Genomic DNA, 14,560 nt, shown 5'->3' on the forward strand with positions numbered 1-14,560 from the left:
CTTTCTGCCCACATACTTCAAGCGAATCAGTCTCCATTATGAATACTTAAATCTCACTGCTTACCTGTCATTCTTCCTTGCAGACTCATTCATGCAACCCACCTCCTCCTCATCTCCATCTCATCCAAATCAATCAGTGCAGTCTCACTGCCAAATAGATTAATTGAATTCTGTATATCAATAAATAATGTTCAACCATGCCAAATGATCTCTCCTTATTGAAATGCTGCTTTAACTGCTTAAAGTAAAACGGACTGCCATTATGTGGTTGAGAGATAACAATGCTGTGCATGTTTCTCCTCTTATCTACTTTGCTTCAAATATTTCTTTAACGTACTTTGGAAAATTTTGGTCAACATGACTGAGCCTTTGTTTCAGGTTTGATCACTAAAGTGTCCACCCTAAAAACTGGTGTGTTAAATTGAAAACTGATTATTCATCCTGAGTGATTCAGAGACACCACAATAAGTCATCCAACTAATTAGACTCCTTTTGAAGGTAACATTATAATGTGTACCTGGTTGAATTGAGGTTTTCAAAGGTGAAAGGATTGATCATGTTTGCAAGCAGCATATTCCAGTAATATTAGTTGCGAGGAACTGAATGCATGACATTATGACTGGGAGCTGCCCAGTTTGATCATAGAATTGCCCCTGGGTCCTGCAACAGACTGGCAACTTGTTTAGAGGACACCCTGTGACACTGGGTGGAGGCTCCAGCTTCCTTGTGACCCTGAATTAGATAAACTGAAGAAAATGAATGGGTATTGTGGCTAAATTTAGCCCTTTGAAGAATAGGCAGAAGCCCTCAAAGTATTCTTAGGTACTATAATTATTTTGTATAATTTGCTAGCTGATCCAAAAATGTAGCAAGTCTGCTATGTTGAGGTGGTGTAAACTTCAAATGATAGCAAACCAATCCTACGACTCTAATAAGATTTTAATTCAAGTATTGCTACATCCCAGATAGCAAAATGACTCCGCCCCCGATCCGCCCCGGATGTGCCACTGACTCCGTAACGGACCCGCAAAACCGGTCCGTATCGGAGTCCACTTGCACAGCGGGACGGATCAGTAACGGATCAGGATCACAGTTGAGGAACAGATCAGGACCGGATACAAATCGGACCCGTCCACGTTTCAGGTTATCCAAAACGGATCCTTTACGGAGCCGTCTGTGGAAAAACTGATCCGACACGGATCCGTTTTGAATCCGTTCATATAACAGCTTATTTTGGCCAGAATATTTTCAGGATCCCTTATTAAAAATTGCTGTAGCCATGCTAGCTACAGTTAAAGCTAAAATATCTATTTGGACATAAAGACTGATTTTAGGGAAAATGAAAAATCTTTAACAATTACGGCATCCTTATCTAAAGCCTAATTTTCCATTTGAATAACAAGATGAGCATATGAGTATTACAAAAATAATGGGATCATAAATGTATCAAGAATACTGTTTATTTACTATAAATCCTTTAACACTTCTTTATTCTTTAACAAAATGCAGTAAAGGAAAAAGTAAAATGGCAAAGAAAGGAAATACTATCACAAATTAATTAAGCAGGTGATGCATTGATTCATTACTGTACTTCATTAAAACATTAACAGACAAATAACTGAAAGATAACCATTTTTGGAACAATAACAGTAACAATAACAAACTGAAGTCCTCAGCATTGATTCGGGATGGTAACAGGAGGACGCCGCCTTCTTCCTCTGTCTGCTGCCAGATTGAACCATCGTATGGCATGTTTCCGAATCTCCTCTTCTGTGGCAGCACGGGACACGTGGGTCTTTCTTACTGCATCTATACACACAAGGTATATGTTATATGAAAGCTTTGAAATCTTTCCAGCAGCTTGTTGAATCTATACCATGAAGAATTAAGGCAGTTCAGAAGGCAAAAGGGGGCTCAACCTAGTGCTGGCATCATGTACCTAATAAAGTGGCCAGCAAGTGTAGCATGTTGATTGTAAGCTTTGGACATAGTGGGGAAAAAACTCCAAAAATTTACAACTCATCTTTAATATTTAACAGCATCAGTTATTGCCAATCAATGCAGTCATGTCCGGGTATCCAACTATGTACCACAGAGGAACATCGCAGATCTCAAAGGGGAGTTTTTCATTTGAAAGAGTGCTGTGATCAGTGAGTGGAATAAAGGTACACCTGAAAACTGTCCTCCAAAGCCCATAACTGGCATTATCAATGAAATGATACAATACGACTCTCAGAGTTAAAAGATTTGTGCTTCATTAAACCATGACAATCAAATCATTTGCAAAATCTATTACAATTACTTACCCAAGAGTACTGTTTTTGATGTCATCTGGGAGAAACCTCCCTTTCCATTGGCCCCTGTCCAATTTATCTTCTGTCCAATGTCACTGTGGAACATGCAGGAAAGAATGTTCCATGTGATACTTCTTGCATCAGCCCCCCGATGGCTGCCAGTGAAGAAATCTAAAAATGGAGAGGAAATAATGGGAAAAGTTTAAACACATTTCACAAAAAATAAGTTGCAGGCAATTAAACACAACAACAAAAGACAGCTTCATTTGTATTTGAGTTATCAAAAAGGTCCCGTGTGCCAGCTCAAATGTGGGTATATAGAAAAATTAAAAAATAATCATTTTACATTTTTCCTGAAAGGGCTATTCATTTTGCAATTCTTACTACTTATCCCTGGTCAAAATGGTAATATGAAAGTACAGAGTCTGCATAAAAGCACTTTGTGCTGCTGGATGGTCTTCCTCACTTTTATGACAGGTGCTTTAATTAATTTTACCAGTGCACATAAAACAGTTTAATACTTTTATTAAACATAACTGATTGTTGTCAGTGTGATTAAATATAAATTCACTTCAGCTGCACAGCCAACACACATAAATGCAAACATACTTTGTAAATTTATTTACACGTATTTCTCACATTTCATTTTAAAAAGTTAGGAATGCCATTTGAGTTAAGTGGAACATTTCCTTATTCACAAAGAAGCATTTCCAGTCTTTCAGTGAGAGATACAGATTATCAATTGAACACGGGTATTGGCAAATAACCACATCTTATCCGGACTGTAAAAACCTGGATCTGGCTGTTCGTAATATTTAACATTCAGCTTTTCATTATAAACAGCATCATTCGTATTATACTATACCATGACATTGACAAAAGTGGGATTTCTTTGTGTAATCAGATGAAAACTCACCACACTCTGCTTCAGGTGAGAGTTAGCAGGATCTTTGAGCCATTTCTCAAAATTCTCCACTTCCTCCACTGATTGTAGTGGAAACTGTACAGGGTCAGGTATTTCTCTTTCTTGGACAGTTGAGTTCAGCTTGTTGGTCAGATAGTTTACTTTGGTGGTTAATTGGTCTTGTTGGTGTTTAATGTACTCCAGTAAGCTCAATATTTGAACTTCTGCAGCTGTTGGAAGAAGAAATGAGACAAATTTGCTGTAATCTTTTCCAATAACTGGATTACATGGCAAATGGCTATAGTGTAGTATTCATATTTACAAAGAATACAATATACCGATTATTCAAGCTTTACTGTATACACTTTTGGAAAAATCAGTGTACATTCAGGAAGAAATGCATTGTTGCATTCGATGAGTTTATTTTCACTTGGATGTTACACTGAGAATAACTGAATTTGTGATGTAATTATCAGTCATTGAAAGGTGAATACTAGCTGTTTAAGAGATTGCTTACCAGAGCAGGTAATTGTGTCTGAGCCATACCGTCCCCCTTTCCAAGTAGGCCTGTAGACATGGCTTGAAGAAGGAGTTGGCTCATCTCTTGGTCTATTTTCCATCTGGGCAAGCAGTGGTGGTGATGGAGTTTTTGCAGAAGAAGCAATTGTGTGGATGCTAGCTCCAGTGAAAGGTGGTGGTTGGATAACTGGAGCAGGTGGTTGTAGTGGGCGTCTTACTGCAGCTCTGGCTTTATTTTTCAGGTAAACTTCTTCTGTGTCACTGTCAGAGTCCCCAAAGAAATGACTGTCAAGCAGAATAGAAAAATAAAAATACTTAATACTTCATTTGTCATTATTAAAACATGTATTTTTTTACTTTACTCAAGCTGTACACTACTCTAATTGCTTTCGAATTCTGTGATTTGAATACCATCCATTCTCTTCTGCTTATCCTGTTCAGGGTCATGGGGGGGGGGCTGGAGCCTATCCCAGCCTGTCATAGGGCCAACACAGAGAGACAGACAGCCATTCACACCTATGGGCAATTTAGAGTGACTAATGAACCTAACCCCAGTAAGTGCATGCCTTTGGACTGTGGGAGGAAACCCACACAGACACGGAGAGAACATGCAAACTCCACACAGAGAGAGGGAGAGAGAGAGAGAGAGAGAGAGAGAGGCCCGGGCCAAGGGGGAATCAAACCCAGGCCTTCTAGATGTTATTCTGTTATGTTAGTGCTAACCACCACACTACTGTGCTGCCTGTGTTTTGAATAATGATGACCAAAAAAAGCAAATCTAGAAAGAAAAAAAAAATGTATATACTAACATTGCCTTTGGCTTCCTTTTTGGTCGTATTTCCTCCTCTTCCTCTTCTGACTGAAGGTCTGATGTGCTGCATGTAAGCGATTTCTTCAGAAGCTGTCGTGCCTCAAAGTACTGATCTACAAATTACAAACTTGAGTTTACAACAGATAACACAGTTGTCTTTAAACACATAAAATATAATAGCAAATATATTTCAGTATTTAATTAAAATAGGCAGAGGTGTATTAGAAATTGCATACCACATGATTTGATAATTCTGATATCGTATGTCTTCCAGTCTGGTCCTGGTTCCTCTACATTTTTTACTGCCTTATCCACTCTTTCATCATTTCTATAGTTGGGCCAGTAGGTAGCACCATCACAGCACCAGTTTTCTGGTACTACTGCTACTGCTTTGTTGCTCTGGAACTCGACCAAATGGAACATCTTGAAGTGGAAAAAGAAATCAAACAACAACAAATAACAAAAAAAAGAGCTGCAACCAGCAACACTACCACAATTGCTTTGCTTAGAAAATAATATAACAAAATGGTATCATCCTCGACATTTTAAATGCCTGTTAGAAAAAAAACAGCCTTAATAGCTATTAAGTTATACTGCCAGCAAGGACAATAGACAGGTACAGAGAAAAATCTGATGTTTCCCTAAAAGGCATGGAACATTGGTATGGCCACAAAACCATCTCTATGAGGCAAAACAGTACATTTTACAACAAGCTCTGACACTTTAACACACTTGAATGAATCTGATGTTTGTGAAATTTTATAAATATTCAGATAGTCAGAGTTAAATGGATAATCAAAGAACAAAGATTTATCTGAGAATTCCTTGTATACCACATAGACTCCATCACTGCACTCTACAATGTTATGTATACAACAAATATCATTTCCAATAACAAAAACATTATCCCCAGTTGAAACTTTAACAGTCCACTTATCACAGGTCATTTCACCATACTGTGCTTTCACTGACAGTCCACCTATAATTGGTCCAACATAATGTGGCTTTTTAAAAGAGGTACAACTTAAAGGAGCTTCCATAATTCTAATTTCAGACAATCGACGGATTATTTGGGCAAGGGGGAACTCTGGTTTCCTGATGAGCTTTTTAAGCTTATGCAGATAATTTTCATAAGGAAATGCTGAAAATGAGTCCAGACAACCATGTAGTTGCACATCACCTGCTAGATGGACCAAACCATGTACATTATAAACAATTTGATCTTTTCCATATATTTCACCAAAGTGACTAACAAAACATTTCAGCAAAGTACGGGCATACTGTGTGTGGCAGGACAGTCTAGGACTAACTAAAATAGCAACACCAGAGAAGAGTAGCATGAAATTATAGTACATATTTTGATCCAGAAATGTGCCTAGCATTACAGGTCCTGTGTACAGGAGAAACTGTCTAAATTCTGTGGCCTTCCAACGATCCAATTCCCTCAGAGATCTGGGCTTCCGTGCAAACTCTACAGGAATAAAGGAACGCATTTCTAACAGTTTTGCTGACATTCTTTCCACTATGCTCGCAGGCAATCGAAAATTCAGAGGACCCCTGAGCCAGATGTGTAGCATTCTTCTAACAACTCCTAAACAAACTAAATGCATGTAATCTAGAGGGGACTGTGAAACCATACCCACACTACTGCCAATAAATGGATGTGGTCCTTCATGATGATGACTCTCATCGGCCATGTTTGTGAATGATTCATCTGTCCGTAGGGCATAGTCTGCACATGGGTATGTCATGCGTCTGTTAATATAGTTTCCAGGCTGCACACATTTGTCACATCCATGGTAGGCATTGTGGTTCTTTGTGTTTTTAATAAAGGACCTGGCTGGTGTGTCACAGATGACTGTATGCAGCTTGAGATTTAACTGTTTACCTTCTAAATCAAAACCATTTTCAAGCTGTTTTAACTCTGTAACAAAGTCTTCAAGGAAGTCTTTTGCTGAACTTGGTTTCTTTGGTCCACAGAACAAACCTATAACTACAGGTTCCTTCATGGGAACACTTAATAGTAGACCAAGGATGGGCCACAACTGCAGACAAGAACTCTTGAACAAAGGAAGTCCATCTATGTTGATTTGTAACTTCAAAGTGAAACTGTCTGCTAACGTGTGTTTGAACTTTAACAATGTATTTCTAAGAGAAGCCAAAATGCCAAAATAGTGGTACTGTCCTCCAGCCCTTTCAAGAATTGAGTATTCTGTCTCAGTTCTGAGGAGTGTCCTAGCATCCTTTGGAATATCAGAATGGTAAATGCGAAGTATGGCCAATAATGCTGTCAAAGCGACCAAGGAAATACGAAATTGTATGGCCCAGTGGGATAAACTGTCAGAGAGTGAAACCGAGTCTTGGAGTTCATCATCAAAATGATCAGACTCAGATGTCTGAGTCTGAACATCACAAGCAGCATCCTCAAAATCCTCAGACAGGCCTAGATCTATCTCCATGCCATCTTGCTCACTAAAACCAGCACCGGTTTCAGTGTCTAGACAGTGTGGATTATCAGTTCCAGTGTGACTTTCATGAAAATGCTCTTCACTGATGTGTCCATGGTCAAGGTTCCTCTCTGTTGTCATCTGAAAGTCAATTAAATTTGTGGCGTCATCCCGCATTTGTTTAAGTCGGTTTTCTACGTCTACACGGGCCCTCCTTCTTAAGGTGGAGTTGGAGACAGGTAGAGTCTTTCTATTCATTTTATCTAAAAATAAAAATTTTAGAAACACATTTTTGTTATTATTCTGAGACCAGACAGGATTTTAAAGCAGGCAAACAAGCCTCAACCTAGACCACAGGACAAAACATTGAAATGACAGAACTTACACATTATAACAGAGAAGAAGCTGTTATAGCCACTTATACTGGCAATAACAGCTATTTTTTTTAAATGAAGAATATATTATAACAGTCAAAGCTTAACGTCCATTACAGTTGCTTTTTAAGTACAGATGTGCGTGTGCAAGATTTCTGATAGCATATTACAAGCTCAGGTTTCCCTCCCCTTGTAACACACACATAATATTTCTGGCAGAAATTATTTGCAGTTTTAGAAAAAGTGTCTAAATGAACTCTAAGATTGAATTTTGGCTTACTTCAGTGAGGTAGCAGACAAGGTGGAGGGGGGAAGGCAGGCTGAATTGATCTGTAACAGAAGACAAATAAAATTAATGATTATAATGATGAAACTACAGAAAATCTTTCTTTTTGTGGCATGTTGGATATTAAACTTTGGTAATTTAAAGTATTTTAATTGTATCAATAGGGACTTTCAGTAAGTCAGAGTCCAAATATGCATTGTGGAAAAGTTTAAGGTCAAGCAAAGACAATAAATAGGGTTCATACACTTTCAACGCACAGGAGTTGTTGAATTTACTCGCGAGAAGTTAATACCTACGCTTGGGGAATTTGCAAGGATTGTTTTCTTCTGACTTAATTATAATTCCATACTGGTCTTATCCATTACTGGAATTTGCGGTTTTCTAGCCAACCAGCCAACAATAATTAAAGCCCCACTCTGGCCGGTTAAAAAAATGTGACCTCCTAAAGGTCCGCTCACTCTCTCACAGACTGTCTTCTGGGGAGATGCTCATATGCAGACGTGCAGGTTCGTTTCCATCTCATAAGTTAACTATTCAGATATTTTTTAAGGCAGTTACAGTTTTAAGCAGTTTCAAGCACTGTGCCCCAAAATCAAGCACTTTTCAATCCTTGAAAGGACAATTTTAAAATGGAAGCATTTTCAAGGATAAGAAAAAAAGAATTAAATTTGAATCAAAAAGTCTTAGCAGAGACATAACTAAATCCATTTCTAAAGCTTATTAAATACTTTACAGCAACACCTGAAATCGTGAGACCCACTTTAACCTGATGGATGCTCTCAGATTAAATTTGGAGAACAATAGGCTGTGTTAGCTTAACTTTACCTGCAGTCAGTCCTGGAGAGGCTCAATGAAATCCTTCATGTGCTCAGTCTGCTGTAACATCAGCTACCTGGACAGTTAACCAAATCACATCGCCTTCCCCACCGAAATAAATCCCAGAGGAGCTTTTTTTTTTCTTTTAACCTCACAGCTTCCCGCTGTGTTAGCTAATAGGCCAGTAGCTAATGTGCTATAAGCTAACTCCGCTGCCACAATCTCACATTTCTGAATAAAAAATAAATAAAACCTTAATTATCTCCAACCAGGATAACTTTACTGTACGGGTAAAGCCATGAATGAAGAATATTTAACAGAACAGCTTACAGTTCTTACCTTAGAGAAGCTCTGCTCCTGCGCTCCTTATGACAGCAGTCGTTGACTTTTGAAAAAGAAAAAAAGAGGGGGGTGGGGAAAGGCGCGAGTTCGCTGAAGGGCTCCGCCGTGGAGCCGTGGCGGAGCCGCGTTTTGATAATCCGCTGTCAGTAGGTGGGGCGGGCCCAGTCCGGAGAGCAAGAAGGGTGGGGCGGATCGGCTGACTTGAAGGCGGATCCGCCCCGAAGTGTTTTGCTATCTGGGATACAGCTACGTTAATCTGGCCTAAAAGAGAAATGACAAAGGGTAGAATGCCTTGTGTGAAATACCCAATTATTTTAATGGGATTATTTTCATATTTAATTCAGTAAAATGATGCTGTGTGAACTCTAACATCTCTCATGATCACAGCATGTGCAGGACATGCTCCAAGCCAACAGCATTTGCATAAATTACAGCCTTTCGGACACTCATTTGTTTGTGCACACTGTTTACTTTATTTCAGAGGAACTATCACCCATGCTGACGTTTGCGCAGCAGCTGCTGTCAGTGTTCTGAGGTAAGAATGGACAGATGATGAAAATATATCCATCTCATGAGTCTGTTGTTGAAAGATTCAGAAAGTGGACTAATTTTTTTTTTTTTTATAGAAATCTTTTGAGATGTTTGTTATCACCCAGTTCTCCATTTCTCTGGGAGGTGAATAAAAAGGGGAAGTTTAGGACCTAACTTTGCCACACACTGGCTTGAACTTGGATTAGGATTGTGGGTTTGAGCTGCTTTCTAAGTGGATTTCCTTTTGTTTTCACTCCTCCTCAGTTTGAGGGCTACATATTCAGGTCTTTGAAACACAATGGAGAATTCAGACCAGGAAAAGTTGTTTCATCAGTCCTCGGAGGAGCTTCCAAATGAGGTGTCAGACACAGGCGAGACGCCAGAGCCAGAACAGGAGCAGCAGGATGAGTCTGAGCCTGATCCCCAGCCTGAATCCAACCAGGAGACATCAGAGACAAGAAGTGGCCCTCCACCATTGGCTGCCATAGAGTTCCGCATACAGCAGCTTCAGAACCGGCGATTCTTCCTGCAGAAGATGCAAAACTTCACCAAGAAGTCAAACCGAAAGAGCGACCACAATCCAGAGCAAAGTGAGTCACTTTCTTAAAAAGAGAATACATTGCAAATAAAGCTGGTAACTTGATAAAATGAAAACAATGTTGGGATTCAAATTACTTTGTGCATTTTGTGTGTCTCTTTCTTATCTTGACCTTAACTACCGTGTACACACAAACAAGCAAGACATGATGATAGGAGCAGTAACAGAAAAAGCAGATAAATCTCAATCGAAACAAGATTTAGTGTGATGACGTTTGCCTTTAAAACACTGGTTAGCTCTTAAAAAACAAGTGAACTAATGCAGTAATTACTAACAGTGAACAGGCTGAGCAGCTTGCTATACATCTGTCTAACCTTTGGAGTGCTTTATGTGATATCATCAGCAAACAGCGAGGACGATGACGGCAGTGAAGACGAGCTGGAGATCGTTCAGAAAGAGCTGGATGAGCTGCTGGTTAAAAAGGAGGAGTTGGAGAAAGAGTGCGAGAGCTCCACACCCACAGAAAATGGAGGTATGTTTCATTTTCAGGTTTTCTGAGCTCACATTTTTCAGCTAGAGGGACAGTTCACTCTGAAGTTCCTATATGAAACTTTTTAGCTACCTAGAATATGATTTCTGAAAAGAGATGGTGAATCTGAGTTTTCAGTTTTCGGTGTACGTGTGTGTCTTTGGATATATCTGTGTGAGGGTGTGCCTTCAGCAGTATTGTGCAAGAGTCAATAGCTACTCCTCATTTTTTATATTTTGCAAATAATTTGTTCCCATTTCTTTAGTTGAATCAACAAAAAATGCCAAAGATAACCACCATCAAGGTGATTCTCAAAGAGCTTTTAGCCAAAGCTTCATCAGAAATGGTTTCAGTAATAAGATTGTGGATTGCCTTAAAGGTGAGGAGCAAAATCTTGAAATCCAGAGAAATTAAACCAGAAACAAATGGAGCTGCTGAAGAACAGATGTGATCTGACTAATGGAAGGAGTTCTGGTGATGAGTACCTGCTGAACCAACTGAAGTTTATGTATGGACTTGAGAAGAAAAAAAAGAGAAAGAGACTGTAATCAATGCGGGATGTGACTGAGGTGTGATGGCAATACTAATAGGTGTGAGAAATGGATGGAAACGATTAACATTATGAAGATGGAAGGATGAGGATCAAGTAATATTCCTGATGTGAGCTTGAAAAGAAAGTGTGCATTCAAGGATGACACAGACTCTTGACCTGAGGGGAAAGAGACACTGGGGAGTTGTCAGTAGGGATGGAAAAACTGTTACATTTTGACACGGTGGATTTGGTACCAATGAGTAGAATCTCAGTTTTATCAGTGTTCAATTTGAGAAAGTTGCAGGAGAACCAAGCTTTGATTTCCTACAGGCAAACATAGAGGGCAGTGGGTGGGTGGCACTAAATTTGGTAGACAGGTAGAGGTGGGTGTCATCAGCATAACAAGGGGAATTGATATTAAATTATTGGGAGACCAAGAGAAAGTAAACAGATGTTAAATAGAAGAGGCCCCAGGACCGATCCCTAGGGAATACCAATAGTAACTGGAAATGGATGGGATTTGAAATTTTTGAGTTGATTGAATTGAGTTTGGCCAGAGAGATAAACCAATTTAAAGGCATGTCAGTGGTTCAAATAGAAAATAGTCTTTCAAGAAGAGTGTTGTGGGGTATTGTGTCAAAGGCTGCATACATCAATGAGGATGAGAACGGTTAATAGTCAAGAGTTGGCTGCTGGGAGGAGATCAATAATGAGTTTTACCAAGGCTGTTTCTGTGCTATAAAGGGGATAAAACCACACTGGAATTGTTCATAAAGATTATTGCCAGACAAGTGAGCATGAATGAACCTTAGCTGCAACTAATTTCTCAAGGATTTTGATACTAAGGGTAGGTTGGATATAAGAAAAAAAATAATTTAAATTGTTGAGATCTGCACCAGGTTTTTAAGTAAAGGAGTTATCGCAGCTGATTCAAGAGATGAGGGAGGAATGAATGATAGCAGTTATTATGGTGGACAGAGAGAATGAGCAAGCTTTCACCATGACAGTAGGGAGAGGGTGTAATCGACAGGTGGATGCCTTGGATTTCTGAATAAGGTCAGACATTTCTGTAACAATTTGGTTGTTTCTGGATGTTTCAAGCTTGAACTGAAGACAAATTGCAGGAAGTGTTAGTAGTTAGTTGCTGGTTTTGGGAAATCACTGCACCTATTTCCTTTTTTTTTTTTTTGCAAAATATAAAGAATTGATCAGTGGCTCAAGACTTTTACACAGTACTATAGTACCAATATATTCATAATTTCTTTTCTTTTTTTGACCTCACGACGTCCAGGACATACAGAGCACAAATGTTCCTGTATACTATGCTAGGCACTTGGTTATGGTATTCCATGTATGCCCTGCCTGCTAGCATCTTGCACCCTGCTGGTATGTGCTGAATTGTCTCAGGGGCATCTCTGCACAGCTTGCACCTGGGGTCTTGCCTGGTGTGGTAGACCCCAGCCTCTGGCACATGGCTCAATACAGCTTTTGTATTGAGCCATATGCCTGCTCATCTTAGCTGCTATGATGCCTGACAGGAGTTTCCATGTTGTGCTGAGGCAGGTAATTGGATGGGACTGATCCCTTCTGGGGATCCTTGGGGATCAGGACTGTCCGGTCAGTGTCTTAGCCTCTAGCAACTGGTTCCATTGTGCATTTGTGCTGCCAGGCTCTCATGGAGTGAAGTTAGCTTCTTTAACCAGTAGATATGAATCATGTCGGGGCCTGGTGCTGTCCAGTTTTTCATATGTGGGACTCTTTCTTGAATGTCTGTCACCGTGATGGTTACTGGAGCCTGTTCAGGGAGGTAGCTGTGGTCTGCTCTTAGATCCCCTAGCCGCTGAGCATTGGTTTTGTGTATTGCATCCTTCTGCCACATGCTCTTACAGTATTGCTCTGTCACCAGCCTTGGTGGGGTGCTGTTCTCATATTATTCCCCTGCCACTGAGAGGACACCTTGGATGGTTCAGTGGAGAACATCTGGTTTATTCTCCAGCCTTTTATGTCTCCAGATATACCTCTTCAAGCAGCTAGCCAAGGCTGTGAGTCTTTGCTTGGCAATTTCTAAGGCTTCAGGTATGAACAGCTTGTTGTACTTCTTAGGCACCCCTTTCTTCATCACACCTTTCTGCAGCTCTGATAGCTGGCTAACTTCCCTCCATGCTGCATTGATCTTAGCCTCTAGCCTTCTTTTCCATGGAGGGTCCTGCTCCTTGTGGCTGTTGTTCACCTTATTGGATCATTGCTGCTGTGGCATACACCAGCTGGTTGGTTTCAGTGATGTGTGTTTGTGTGTGTGTATGGGGCTTTAAAGAGCAAATATCTATTTCATGGCTCAACTAAAGTGCAACAGACAGAATAAAAAAATAAATAAATAAATAATCCAATCAATTTTTATTCTGATGCCCCACAACTGAAATATGGAGGTGTAAAAAAGCACATGTCCCCTTTAAAGCTCTTAAAAACATATTTGAACTGCCTTTGTTTTGTTTTCTTTGTTGTGTTTTTTTTTTTTAATCACCAAGGTCACCATGCAGGCCACACTTTTTATAAAAATGAGACACCCTACGGAGGGATCTACACGCTACCACCTGCACAGGTGCCCGAGGAGGACGTTCCCCAGGAGCAGAACGTAGAAACCGAAGAACCCGTAGAAATCGTAGAAAGTGAACCTGCAGTAGAAACACTAAGAGATCTAATTGTTCCAGGTGTGTTACGCCTTTCCTCTAAGCCACAAAGTCATGTTTATCTATAGCAACACCTGGCCACTTTTTCTTTGAATATTGTGTGTTTGTGTATAACTTAGTTTATAAATACTGCTCCATATGAATATTTCCCTGTATACTGGATGCATCTAGCTTTTTATCTATCTGTCCACACCAACACCTGCATTTGAATAAACTGGTGGGTTTTTTTTTTTTGAGTTAGGCTGATTGTAGTGTGTCTCTCTCTCTGTCTCTTTTCTGGGCAAAGTCAACAGTCTGACTAAAGAAGCGGCACTCACCCGGTGTCCATCCTGTGAACAGATCATGATCACACAAACCCAAAAGAGAGTGGGCGAGACAGCATGGCTGGCATGCTGCATGTGCTCCATGATAGGGTATGTCTTGTTGCACCTAACTGAAATCTTTTACCTGACCCACATAGTGTAAAACATGAATTTGCCTTGGAGAAATCTGTGACACTTACGTTCTCTTTCTAACAGGTGTGTTGCCGGCTGCTGTTTAATCCCTTTCTACATGAACCGCTTTAAGGACATTCGTCACCAATGTTCACACTGTCAGTCCACGGTACACACCTTCCATCCATTCTGACAAGGGGATTTCCGGAGTGACGACAATGCGATCCTCACTTTCTGTACTCGAGAGACCATTTCCCTGTACACTTGGAGCTGCTTGTGTCCAGGCAGCCTTTTCTGCGCTGCAGTATGACTCTCAAACTTCTACCTGCAAGCTGGAAAAATAAAGGAATGTGCACAATACATGCAGAACTTTTGAAAAGACCACCTTAAACTTGTTTTATTTTCTCTTTCTTTCTTTTACATTTTTGCACTTTTTTGGCATTGATCCTGCATCTTTACTCTATAAAAGCTCAGATAATAACACTACTGTAAATAGGCCCTCTTTGGGTAACGTCT

The 14,560-nt window shown here is 40.0% G+C and overlaps 2 protein-coding genes across 4 annotated transcripts; one reads left to right on the plus strand and one right to left on the minus strand.

Moving 5' to 3' along the window:
- Nucleotides 1-976: 976 nt before the first annotated feature.
- LOC115798076 (uncharacterized) lies at nt 977-8,949 on the minus strand. Of its 2 annotated transcripts, XM_030754767.1 has the most exons (9): nt 8,791-8,949; nt 7,630-7,679; nt 6,168-7,238; nt 4,765-4,951; nt 4,527-4,641; nt 3,716-4,002; nt 3,211-3,428; nt 2,307-2,465; nt 977-1,809 (listed from the first exon to the last, which is right to left on the minus strand). In XM_030754767.1, exons 3-8 carry the CDS (start codon nt 6,255-6,257, stop codon nt 2,370-2,372), a joined length of 993 nt encoding a protein of 330 aa, XP_030610627.1. In that variant the 5' UTR covers nt 6,258-7,238; nt 7,630-7,679; nt 8,791-8,949; the 3' UTR covers nt 977-1,809; nt 2,307-2,369. The 2 variants fall into 2 exon arrangements, with proteins under 2 accessions (XP_030610627.1, XP_030610628.1); XM_030754768.1 differs by lacking the exon at nt 6,168-7,238 and having other exon boundaries at nt 978-1,809; nt 8,791-8,938.
- An 87-nt stretch (nt 8,950-9,036) lies between these two features.
- LOC115798077 (uncharacterized) lies at nt 9,037-14,322 on the plus strand. Of its 2 annotated transcripts, XM_030754770.1 has the most exons (7): nt 9,037-9,075; nt 9,275-9,328; nt 9,589-9,914; nt 10,266-10,394; nt 13,449-13,631; nt 13,897-14,023; nt 14,129-14,322. In XM_030754770.1, the coding sequence occupies exons 3-7, from the start codon at nt 9,623-9,625 to the stop codon at nt 14,235-14,237; spliced, it is 840 nt and encodes a 279-aa protein (XP_030610630.1). In that variant the 5' UTR covers nt 9,037-9,075; nt 9,275-9,328; nt 9,589-9,622; the 3' UTR covers nt 14,238-14,322. The 2 variants fall into 2 exon arrangements, with proteins under 2 accessions (XP_030610630.1, XP_030610629.1); XM_030754769.1 differs by lacking the exon at nt 9,037-9,075 and having other exon boundaries at nt 9,199-9,328.
- Nucleotides 14,323-14,560: the final 238 nt, after the last annotated feature.

The sequence above is a fragment of the Archocentrus centrarchus genome, chromosome 19 (genome assembly GCF_007364275.1).
Source record: "Archocentrus centrarchus isolate MPI-CPG fArcCen1 chromosome 19, fArcCen1, whole genome shotgun sequence".
Taxonomy (NCBI): Eukaryota; Metazoa; Chordata; class Actinopteri; order Cichliformes; family Cichlidae; genus Archocentrus; species Archocentrus centrarchus.

Excerpts from the sequence above, each read along its gene's own strand:
- LOC115798076 (XM_030754767.1), bottom strand. The coding sequence starts at position 6,257 with ATGCCCTACGGACAGATGAATCATTCACAAACATGGCCGATGAGAGTC. Across the intron at positions 4,003-4,526 it reads AAAAGGAAGCCAAAGGCAAT|TCATTTCTTTGGGGACTCTG; the intron begins GTTAGTATATAC and ends TCTGCTTGACAG. Across the intron at positions 2,466-3,210 it reads CTCACCTGAAGCAGAGTGTG|ATTTCTTCACTGGCAGCCAT; the intron begins GTGAGTTTTCAT and ends CTCCATTTTTAG.
- LOC115798077 (XM_030754770.1), top strand. The coding sequence starts at position 9,623 with ATGGAGAATTCAGACCAGGAAAAGTTGTTTCATCAGTCCTCGGAGGAG. Across the intron at positions 13,632-13,896 it reads AAGAGATCTAATTGTTCCAG|TCAACAGTCTGACTAAAGAA; the intron begins GTGTGTTACGCC and ends TTCTGGGCAAAG. Across the intron at positions 14,024-14,128 it reads TGCATGTGCTCCATGATAGG|GTGTGTTGCCGGCTGCTGTT; the intron begins GTATGTCTTGTT and ends TCTTTCTAACAG.